The sequence below is a fragment of the Sinohyriopsis cumingii genome, chromosome 16 (assembly GCF_028554795.1).
Source record: "Sinohyriopsis cumingii isolate HCF-2022 chromosome 16, ASM2855479v2, whole genome shotgun sequence".
NCBI classification, from domain to species: Eukaryota; Metazoa; Mollusca; class Bivalvia; order Unionida; family Unionidae; genus Sinohyriopsis; species Sinohyriopsis cumingii.
In genome coordinates this window covers 56,486,937-56,499,635 of record NC_142976.1, presented here as the reverse complement: position 1 = coordinate 56,499,635, position 12,699 = coordinate 56,486,937, and the positions used below count along the sequence as shown (strand labels likewise).

The 12,699-nt window shown below is 33.5% G+C and overlaps 1 protein-coding gene across 2 annotated transcripts in view; it reads right to left on the bottom strand.

The window, feature by feature from the left end:
- Positions 1-6,234: 6,234 nt before the first annotated feature.
- The window catches only part of LOC149780465 (sodium- and chloride-dependent glycine transporter 1-like), a 65,041-nt gene continuing 58,576 nt past the window's right edge, over positions 6,235-12,699 (bottom strand). For both annotated transcript variants that reach the window (XM_089937409.1, XM_089937410.1), the window contains exons 10-14: positions 11,943-12,074; positions 11,201-11,300; positions 10,525-10,625; positions 7,297-7,464; positions 6,235-6,658 (exon numbers count right to left, since the gene is read on the bottom strand). In XM_089937409.1, coding sequence (XP_089793535.1) covers positions 6,497-6,658; positions 7,297-7,464; positions 10,525-10,625; positions 11,201-11,300; positions 11,943-12,074 — 663 coding nt within the window. In that variant the 3' untranslated portion in view covers positions 6,235-6,496. The remainder of the gene's footprint in view (positions 6,659-7,296; positions 7,465-10,524; positions 10,626-11,200; positions 11,301-11,942; positions 12,075-12,699) is intronic.

The following is a 12,699-nucleotide window of genomic DNA, read 5'->3' as shown; positions in this document are numbered from 1 at the left end:
TCTGACACTGTTGAAACAGACTTTTTAATTTATGTTCTAATTTCAAATTGTGCACCCAACACAAGATATGGTTTGATTGAATCTTGGAATACATTCATCTCAGAATCCCCTGCTTTCCTGCACTAAATTCAGCCAGTATGTTTGTCATTTTCTGTCATTATTCGTCATAAAATTCGTGTCATCAGCTGACAAAGTTCTCAAATTATCAATATAGGTTCTATATTGATGTTTATATTTGTAAGCAGCTAAAATATCAATACATGTTCCATAGTTATGTTTATATTTGTAAACAGCTAAAATATCAATACATGTTTCATTTTTTTGTGTTTGCGTTTGTAAACAGCTGAAATATCAATACATGTTCCATAGTTATGTATGTATTTGTAAGCAGCTAAGGTATAAATACAGGTTTCATTTTTTATGTTTATATTTGTAAACAGCTAAAATATCAATACATGTTCCATAGTTATGTTTGCATTTGTAAACAGCTAAAATAACAATACATTGCTGTACAATTGTGTTCTCTTGCTATCGATCAATTATTTTTTCTTCCCTTGCGGTGTTACCGTGCATGTTGCGATGGAGTTTTTAAATTGTTACAGGTCAAAGTTTTTCAGCTTTGTATCGGAAAATAAGTACGAATTGTTTTATAATAATTAAAGTAATACATGTTTGTCCATCAAATAAATTAATTAAATCCCACAAGCCATGTCTTGTCATCCACAGAGCCCAGCAATTCTGCCATGGTCTTGTGACATACTGTGACCTGTATTTTTTTCAGAGTCATCACTGTTATCACCAATATCTAATGGCTTTTATGCAAAATGGGATTTAAGTATTATATATATTTTAATCCTTGTTAACAAAATGGGATGCAGGATAAGAATATTCTGTATAACAAGTGTTTGCTGTATTATTTAAAAATATGAAGCCCATTAATCCATGACAACATGAAGCTTTTGATGATCCTACAAAAAATTAGAAATTTGAACCATGCTCACCTTAACTCCGTGTCTCAAATTTCTCTATCTTCTGCAAACATATTGATCATATACTATTTTGTTCCAAATTCAAATGTAAATCTTAGTTGATCTCTCTCTCTCTTCTGATTTGTTTATCTCACGTACCGTAATACAATTTTATTCTCGTTGCTTAACTTTTTACATGTCAAGTAATCTGCATTTCGATTTACCATTTCGGTTTTCCTTATTGCATTTGAAACATTTTACAACCGACTGTACCATTTATTTCAGTTCTTAATTTCAATTATTACTGCTAAATGTACAAGGAGAGTTTTGAAAAAGTTGCATGTTCAAAATCTATATGTTTACACACCGTTACAGTATTTTCAAATGGTGTAAACTCTCTCACCATATTATCTGATTTTAGTTAACTTTTTAGCATTTCTCTGTAACATAATTTTAATAATGTTTAAATTGTATATAGTAATAAGTTTGTCCAGGAAAAATGTAAAGTTCAACCGTCTCTTGTCACTGACCGCCATGTCTGCATCAATTTGTGATTGCAATGATTTTAACCCACATATAGTATTGGTCTTGTTGCAAACTTGGTAACTATGAATACGGCATAACCCATTGTATATGATTTGGTGCCAACTTACTACTACGGCATATGTTAAATGTACTTACTCAATTGACCGACTTAATGTGGCACGTACAATTTGCAGGAGATATGATCTCACTCACCTCACTTAAATGATATTCATCTGTCGTTTGTGCCATGTACGTGATTCTAAAAAAGACTTGGATATTTCATTATAGGCACATAGCGTTATACCTTGTCAGAATGTTATCTCCTTCACTATAACAATCGTATCTATTTCATTTTCTTTCTTTTTCTGTTAATTGTGTTTCATGGAGCATTTTCTTTATTATATTACTTGAAATTCTACAACTGATCGTATCATTTATTTGTTTTGTTTAATTTCAGTTACTACTGGATTTCAAATGAAAGTTCTGAAAATGTCCATCTTCAAATTATAGATATCCACACACACTGTGAAATTCATAATTCCTGGTATAGCTGCTATATCTTTGTAAACTTTCTGAAAGAAGTTTAAATGTTCTTGTCATTTCATCAACATTATGTGATTTCCTTTTCCCTTATCTTCTTCAAAGCCTCAAAGACTCAAAGACTGGCTTTTAGTCATTTTACATTACATCTGTGTTTCACATTTCTTTTTTTTTACATTTCTTTTTTTTTATAGATGTATGCTGGATTAACTTCATACTTTGAAAAGCATCCATTTTCATTTGTTTGGTAATGTCGTTCATTACCATGCTAAAGCAGCATCTACACTATTTTAGTCGCTTTAACGTCATTTTCATGACTCAGTCTGTTATTTACTTGTGACTTTGTGTACCTTGTTTACTTGAGCTTTGTAACCAAAACAAATTCGCTTAACGGTCATGTTTTAACTCCTTCATGATTTTCTTTTTTTTTTTTTTTTTTTTTTTTTTTTTCTTCGTGACCAAGGCGAGCCACCAAGTTGGAGGAAATCGGCTGTGGTCAGGCCTGGAGAGGCTTGGGCTCCGCCAGGCGACAGGTGCACTAGACACACCACATGTCTCCTGATTATAATGAAAAAAAAAGGAAACTGCAGTGGTATGGGCATGTCTCACGATCATCAGGACATGCCAAGACAATCCTACAAGGCACTGTACAAGGAAGAAGAAAGAGAGGCAGGCAAAGAAAGACGTCGGAAGATAACATTCGAGAGTGGACAGGCTTGACACTGGGCAAATCACTGAGAAAGACGGAAAATCGAGAGGAATGGAGGAAGCTGGATGTTAGGTCTTGTGCGGTGCCCCAACAGTCTTCCAGACTACGGGACTGATGATGATGATGATCTTTCATATTCTACAAACTCATTTTCTAACAACATTAAAAGTTTTCATGCTGACTTAATACATCTATCTATTTCGAACGCATTTCCAATTTTTTTTAACAGCATAACGTTTTCGGCCGGTTCGCAACTTTCTAGTCCATATATACACACCTTTTACCATTCATTCTTTTGATTTTCGTGATCCTTTCAACTTTGTCTATGTCATCTTTCTGTCGTTTACAGATAACTATTTTTCGTAAAACATGGTTTCTTTCTCTTCAAGTCTTTCGGTTTTAAACGACCCGGTCACATAAATTACCTCCATGATTTTAAATATTTCCTTCGTAATGTTATGAATGTTGACATTTAAAAAAAATCAATAGCTTGTTGAAATTCTGACCGTTTCATTGATTTAAAGCAAGGCGTTAAAAATATATACGTTATCAAGTAACCGAATACATGCATCCATTTTATTGATCTCTTTTCTTCTCTGCTTGCTTCAACTGGAGTCATGTTTTTTGATTTAGACGAGCGTTATTATAGAGATCAAATAGCTTTCGTAAAGCACATTTTTTCCCCCTTCATTTATGTGAAATCCACATTCTAGTCTTTATAGTTCTAAGAAACATTCCCATTGAATTAATGTTTCTGTCTTGGTATATAGAGAAGTATTACGTTTTCCAGCAAACACTTAATTGTTTTTATTCCAAACCTCTTTTCCTTCATTAAAACTGTATCTTTTCGGGTTTTCGCTCTTTAATACCTTCGCTAAAAGCATCGCGTACGTCATCTTAAGTTTTTGGTTTTATTTTTGCAGCCCATTATAATTTAAGAAATATATTTCACTGTCAAAATGAATTTGTACCCATCAATGTACTTTTCATATTTTTGTATGTCAAATATGTCTGTTTGCCATTGGCCACCCACGTGACGAACATAAACCCTTTTGTAGGAAGATATTTTCTTGCTTGCTTGTGTGATGTAAAGGTAGAATGTTTAATTAATAATTCTTTCTTTTCAGTGTAATTTTTCTTTTAATTTTCTCTCCCTTACCATACTTAATTTACTTTTTGGAATCATCTTGACCGTAAGGATCGTATTAAAACTGTCGTAAGCACTGTTCTTTGATAGTCATTTAAAACGAAACAAATTCCAGCAGATATTAGTTTGTGCCTGATAAATTGCCCTTAGGTACTGTCAAGAAGCCAACTAGACGACCGTCTAAAACAGATACTTTTACTTTCGGCAGTTTTCAAACTTTAATTTAATCCTTTTAAAAATTTGAACGCTTTCAAATTTATTGTTGTCATCATACAATGTAGATTTACCTTTACGGAATCAGTACTATAACGCTAACTTTCCAAAATACAAATATGCTAGTATGTTTTCTCCCCACATAATATTCTTAACTTATTCCTTCCTGGTGCTGTGCCTGTTTTAGACCATCTTGTTATCAGGGTCGGTACAATATATTTTAGTGCTATATACAATGACAAAAATCTGTAAATTTGTATATTTTCTGAGATATTGTGATATGTAGTTTTATGTCTAAAATCAATAAAGTAAAACTTTTATTATCGTGAAAGCTATTCTATAATATAGGTATCAATTAATCCAAACTTATAAACAAGTCGACTTCATCTCCTGAAATTGCAAATTGTGTCTTTAATGTCAACCTTATGTAATGTTTACGTTACCTCTCAGAATAAAATTTAAATCAAATGCAGTGTAGCTTGCTGCTATTATTTATGATAAGAATAAAACTTTTTTAAAAAAAATCCTTCAGAATCTGACTAGTCAAAGAAGGTTTTCATGTTTGTAAAATATTCTCATGTCTGGCTGTTTTAGTCATTTTTAGAGTATCGTTTTTAGAGTACGATACATATGTGGAGTTCTGGAATATATATATATATATATATATATATATATATATATATATATATATATATATATATATATATATATATATATATATATATATATATATATATATATATAACATGTGTGCAGTCGTATTAAATTCACTATCTTCCAGATTATATAATATACATACTACTACAATGCTAATTAAAGGACTGGTCATTTCATTTTTCGAAGGAATGAGGAAGGAAAAATCTGAAAAGGCAATGCTTTATCTTTTATCACAAGATAATTTTTTCACCTAAACTGATGATTGGAATAATATCCTCTTTCTAGAGCAAGAGGAAATGTTTCAAGTTTTTGGAGGCCCAGCATTTAAAAACAATATCAGCCAGCCCCCCCCCCCTCCATAAATGGTTTGTCCCATAGAGGAGCATGTTCTAGTTACCGCAGTCAATGTTACATTATTACGACCTTAAGCAGCAGATGATTTTTATGTCTTTAATATGCAATACTAATTCAGAGGGTAGGTTTACATAATCTATAATTTTCGTTATTTTATGAGGGTGTTCTGCTCTATTATCTTCCAAACCTTCATTATAAGAGGAACTTTCACAGAAGTGGGGTAAAACCCTTTCAAGATCGTAAGGTAGTGCCAGACACTTCCAGTAGAAAAGGAGGGCATGGGTGGTGGGCGATTATAATACAGAAAGATGAAAGTGATGACTTCGGTTATTTACCTTGTTATGCTTCATTCAACGAAAAAGTGTCAGTTGAAAATATTCAGACAAATATTTTTGCAACTTAAAACTAAACGTGAACAGGAATGATGATCAACACATGGAATACTGCTCAATAATCAGCCTTGTTAATTGGATACCTTGCTCAATAATCAGCCTTGTTAATTGGATACCTTGCTCAATAATCAGCCCTTGTTAATTGGATACCTTGCTCAATAATCAGCCTTGTTAATTGGATACCTGAGACCCAGTTAATTTCGGATTGTTACTGGTTTTTCTGTTCTTTAGAGACGCCACGATGATTTACCGGATATCCTTCCACCGATTATGGCATTCTTCCTACAGAGTTTTCTGGAAAACAGTCACTTTAAATTTTGCAGTAATGTAAAATCTGTGAGCAATCAAAATATAACATTAGGCTATTCGGAAAATGACAATAATATAGATTGTATCCGTTTAAATATAAAAGTAAGCCCATACTTTAATGTTTACCTTTTCAGTGTTTTGATCGTATAAACTGTTAAAATACTTTATTAGAATGGTATACTCGAAGTTTTTGTTCGCGTGCGGTTGACTTCGTTTAAGAAATTATTTCATTCAGCTTTGATCTGAACCGCCAAAAATACGCATCAAAAACTGCGTATCGCCGATCAACGTCAGCTGACAAGGGACGACGATATGTACCCATGTATTTTGTGTATGATTGTTGTATGTTTCCTTTATGTGGCCGAAAGGGCAACTTGAGTGTAATAAAAAAAATTCCACTGGTAAAATTGCCAGAATACATTTTCTTATGGACCCCAGATATTTTATTTTAGCTCTTGTTAGCTTCATTTTCAACATATTGTATACCTTATTAATATTTGGACATGTATGACAAAACTAAATACCAGAGACATGTATTAAAAACAAAACTATATATATATATATATATATATATATATATATATATATATATATATATATATATATATATATATATATATATATAATTTGGGGTGGATGGGGTGGGTAAGTAGTGGCTTTCGTAGCTCTGAAGGGTATAATTTTAAAATTTGGTAACTAGTCCTTCCAATCCTAGATTCTCTTGCCCGCTTTCGTAAGGGAGTTTTTCAGCAAATTCACCGCCTGCTTTCCCATTCATGCAATGATCTTCACCCTCTGGTTGTGGACCCCAAGACTCACTAGGTCTTAACAATATGCAGAATCTCTGGAATGAGTAAATTTGTAATCGATTACAGACTATTTTAATTTTATTTAGGACGTTCACAGAGACAGATAGTACGAATACATACATACATTCAGAAGGACAAATATATAAATAAATAGAGTAGACTGTGTTTCCAAACGGATACACAATTCTGTAAAATAATTTGGTTCAGGATGGGAAAGAGACGGCGACGAGAAAACAGACCAGCTGGCGGACAGAAGAAGAAAGGAACATGCAAAGCATTTGCATTTTTATCTATAACCAACTGCACTGACTTAATGGTAGCTTAAAAATGGCAGGTTATATATTTGTACGCGTGGTAAGGACAGGAAATGAAAATATAAAAAGAGAGCAAACGCAATGATGCCTTTAAACGAAAAAGAATTGTTTTTGTTTCGCGAACTACGTAAAATTTCCTTCGTTGATCCTTTAATTTAATTATATAGCGTATCGGAAACACATTGAATTAATGAAGAATGTATCCACACAATAACATTGGGCCTGTTTGCCATTTCAAATAAGGGAAATACGTAAGACAGCTCCAATACCGGTATTTACCTGAAGCAGTGACCTTTGTGTTCTCCAAATCACTATGACCATGCAAATTGGAATAGGAACAAGTCAACACCAGTATTTACCTGTATTAGTGACCCTTCTGTCCTCCAAATCATTATGACCATGTAAACTGGAATAGGGACAAGAGAAGCAGCCGCTGTACACCAGCCCAAGGAGACTGACCACTCGGGGTAGACGTAGGAACCATAGTTAGGAGGAGCGTAGGTAAAGATGGCAAAACCCAAGGTGACCTGCAAAATATAGCAACAATTGCGGTGAAAGCTGTGAAATCCCAAACCTGGAATCTTTGTTGTTCTTATTTATTCTGGCAAAAGATTTAAAGTCATGCGATGAAATTACGAATAATGTCACCCTTTCTATTCCGCTCACCTAACTATTCTGCACATGCCCATTCCGAATTTAGACAGACTTTACAATATTTTCATTTATACTTGTCTTGAATTTTTAATTTTTTTCTCATTTGAATATAGATTTTGTCACGTAAATGTAAAACGAGCCCACTTGCGACCAAGGGAGATATGGTGCCGTCAATGGTTTGATGTTGTTGCTGTTGTTGTTGCTGCTGCTGTTGTTGAGCTTGATCTTGAAACTCAGTTTTTAAATAAGGCCTAGTTATAAACATATTTATGCAGCTTTTGATCGAATCCACGACCGTCAGATTTAGAACTGATCTCTGTCATACAGCCTTTTAGGTCAACCGGTTATCAGTGTTTAAGTTAGATTTAGAATTGATCTGTCATGCAACCTTTGAGGTCAACCGGCTGTCAGTGTTTACGTCAGATTTAGAATTGATATGTGCCATATAACTTTTTTATGTCAATCGGCTGTCATTGTTTATGTCAGATGTTTAATTGATCTGTCATGCAGGATTTTAGGTCGACCATCTATCAGTGTTTGCGTCAAGCAGGTCAGAGATATGTTCTTTTTATTTTTGCGAAGGTGCTGCTCAGGGTGTGTGAAGTTTACGCTGGTTTACTGAGGTAAGCACACTGACGTTAAGATACACCCATTATGAAAGAATTAATCACTTAAAATACCAACCTGTAAAATAGTATTTTCACTGCACAGATTGAAGGACGTTTAGCTGTATGAATATTTCAATGTTCTGTTTTACATTTGTTTCGAGGCAACTCTAACCTGGAATAAACATGATTTTAACTCATGCTTAAAGAGGGTAAGTTTGATTTTCCCAACTCTGAGCATCGGATTCGGAAATCTACAGCAGCATCGCACAACATGGATTATATTACAATTAAATACGTTCCAACGGTTGTCTTGATGCACGTAAGTGCGATTATGTTAAGAGTTTAAAAATGTTTTCTGCGTTTATCGCGGTATAAAATGTCAGTTGCCGAATCACACAGCAAATAACATGCGAAGGCGTTGTTATGTAAGTTGTGGGATTCGGCAATTTACAGTTTTTAAAAACGATGAACGCAGGACAAAACGAACAAAATGTTATATAGCCTTATAACTGCAATCTAAAAACAACTGATTGTTTTCTGTTTGAATAATTGTTTTATTTTTGTTTGCTTTGTAAGAAATATTTTGCATCGGTTTTGTAGCACATAGCTGTTTATATAACAATGGATTCTCCTTCAAAAACGTAAAAACTGCGTCAAGATCAGACCGATAATTCCACCAATGGTAGCTATCTAAGGATTTGAATATTTCACAGCATGGTCGTAATATTTTATCAAAGTGTGCATATGTATGCGGAGTAAAAAAAATCCCACCAACTCAATATTGAGAGTGCAGAATGTCTTGTTCTGCTGGACACAAACATTACTCAAAGAATGTATGCTTTCATGGACGGGTTCATCGTACTTTGGGCGATTCATCGTTGTCCAGAGTCGTATGTAATTTCCCTTTGTTGAAATCTATATTCGTAATTATTAACAGGCTAGGCTATCTATAGGGACTCTTTAAAAATGAAATTAAGACGATCGGTAACTGTTTATAGAGCTGGGGATCCAATGGTCATACAAAGTAAGACATTGCCCTGAAAGTTAGCCACCCCCACCTCTATAACCATTTACGTAGTTTTTGATGTCATTTATCACAAGCCCCAGTGAATGTGTTGTAGTACCAATGTATTTCTTGGTAAATTTTGATGGGTCAGTGTGTTCAGTAGTCTCCGTGTATGAAAACATTGCGTGTAGAATTCCGGCGACACTGCAGACCTTGAACTGCGAGCGTACATGCAGTATTTTAACGCAAAGATAGTCAAAGAATTAATGCTTTTGTCAGAATTTTGTTGTACAAAAAATTATTATTTGATTCTATTAAAATCAATTTATTCAGTTTTCAGAATAAAAAACAAACACTAATATTTTTATTTCGTTTTGAATGTAAGCAGCCTGAAAGCCTTCTCTTTTGGTGTAAATGGGGCACCTGGTGTTGGATGGTCTAAGACGCTCGCCTTTACAGATCACTAACATTTCACCTCAGCTCTAACAACGTGAATATGTGAGAAAGCTTGCCAGTAGCTTCCAGTGGGTCGGTGTTTTTTACATAATGCAATTTATTTTAAGATGTCTCTTTAAAATTATCACATTAGTGGTCTTGGTACTTAAGTTTGACTGTAAATCAGTTATCGAAACAAAGGATTCTGGGAGAAAATTCGCATCCTCTGATAACTCTGCATAGATGACTTTTATCTGAATTCGATTTATACATTTACCTAACTTTTAACTTAAGTCAATATATACATTTACCTAACTTTTAACTTAAGTCAATACATACATTTACCCATTTACCATACTTTTAACTAAATTCAATACATACATTTACCAGACTTTTATCTAAATTCATTAATACATTTACCGGACTTTTATTTGATTTAAATAGGTACCTTTAACATACGTTTAACTAAATTTAATACATACATTTACCAGATTTTTATCTGAATTCAATATATACATTTACCAGACTTTTAAATGAATTTAATTCAGACCTTTCTCTGAATTCAATGCATGCATTTACCAGACTTTTAACTGAATTAAATAATACATTTACCAGACTTTTATCTGATTTCAATACACACATTTACCAGACTTTTAACTGAATTTAATACATACGTATACCAAACTTTTAACTAAATTCAATATATACATTTACCAGACATACAACTGATTTCAATACATACATTTACCCATTTAACAGATCTTTAACTGAATTCAATACATACATTTACCAGACTCATTATCTGAATTCAATATATACCTTTACCAGACGTTTAAGTGAGCTCAATAAATACATTTACTAAAAGATTGGATTTGACAACTTACCAACAGAAGAAGCGGGGTCACAAAATACCAACATATTTTAAAGACAACAGGCACTTTTTTACCCATCATGGAAACCATGTTTGCGTCAAGATTTTTCATTCCTGAAATAGCAAGATGGGATGAAAATAAATAAAGCAAAAGGCATTTTTTTAGACTGGACTTGATGACGATACACTTACAAACATAGCCAGGGATATTCGGAATAAATAAATAAATAAATAAATAAATAAATAAATAAATAAATAATGAATAAATAAATATTTAAATAAATAAATAGAGTTTACGATTCTTTATATTACATAAAAATCATTGAATTATCTTGTCACTTATGCAGACACAAGCAAGTAACAATATTTGTGTGGGTTCCGTTTTTCTTTTTTTATTCTTGTAAGACGTGATTCTTTGTAAGATGATAGAACATTTGAATGAGTTAGATTTGAAGATTCATTTTAATTCTTTAACCGATGCTAACACGAGGGTAATAGTGTCTGTTATTATGGAAACTCGTGTTACTGCAAGAAGAAGAAATCCAACTGTATTTCCTCGCAAAATGTCATATTTATCAACAGAAGTATTGAAATGACAGCAACTTGCTTTAGCATGAAAAAGTCATTATAAAAGAAGTTTTGAATGATTTATAACAAATTTTTTGGGAGGACATTGAGGGGAATATTACCATAGATGTATGTCCAGACGAGACACTCGAGAACGGCAAACACTGTGACGGAAAAGGTTGCAGCATACCAGTCAATCAGCGTCAGGAGATATATTCCACCCTGTAATGAACATTTATTATGTTACTGGAGTAAGACAAGGCAAACGATGGTCACCCTTTTCTTTCTATTTACTCTCTTTCTTGCTTTTTTGTAGATGTCAATGAGTTAAGAAAGTATGTATAAGTGAAAAATTTCGTAACAAAAGTTAGGGAATTTGATTTGTTCAGAAAATATAACGTTAATGGTATGTTGTGCAGTTTGAAACACAAACAATATTTCTACGAGTAATAAGAGTTATATGATAAGAACTAAAATTCCAGATATGCCGACATTATATTTATTTGAGGACTACGTTCTGTTTTTGCCGTATATCAGAACGGTTAAAACCTTAATGATCCCAAGTTTGTATGCAATGAAACTTTTGTTAATTGCAGAAATAATAGAAAACATTTCTTTATCCAGTACTAGAATATTCAGAATGAAATAACATGATATAAGCTTAACGGGAGTAATGATGATGAAAATGATGGCGACGACGACAATGATGATGATGATACACCTCTACTTAAGCATTATCTGGAACAAATACGTTCAGTACGTGAGTATGCATTATTTACAGATTACATATTTTTAAGACAGAGGAATAATTGTGAAAGTGCATTACAGCTTTATGACAACAGCTAAGAAGTGACAATTATTTACCTGTGTAACCATCGGTATGGCGAGTAGAAATGCAGCTAGAATTACGACAACTGTCATTATCATCTTCTTCCCTTTGAAGATTTTAGGAAACTCATCGCAGAGCGCCGTGACAACAATCTCGTAATTCGGGAACTGGAAAGTAGCGAGATGCATTAGTAGAATGAATAGCAATACATTAAATCAGAATAAGTCCGTTTTTCAAAATGTTGTACATAATAATATCAAGTTTTGTTACGAATGTCGATGTTGTAGCCGTCACCACTGCTGCTTTTCAATTTGTTTATTTGGTTAAAACCAACGCATAAATGCCGGACAGTTATTATCGAGCACGCTCAAAATATCATGCCTTTATATGTTAGCTCTAAGGTCCACACCGTAAGTGACACTGACAATGGCTGCTAAGGTATCCGTCAGTTGTATTGCTCCCATAAGTAACATTGCCAGTGGTTTAAATAGCTAAGCTAGCTGTCATCTGTGTTGCTCCCATAAGTAACATTGCCAGTGGTTTAAATAGCTAAGCTAGCCGTCATCTGTGTTGCTTCCATAAGTAACATTGCCAGTGGTTTAAATAACTAAGCTAGCCGTCATCTGTGTTGCTTCCATAAGTAACATTGCCAGTGGGACTTAAACAGCTAAGGTATCCTTCAGATGTTTGCACTGCTTCCAAAAGTAACATTGCCTTTAGCTTAAACAGCCAAAGTAGCCGTCAGCTGTACTGCTTCTATAAGTAACATTGCCAGTGGCTTATACAGCTAAG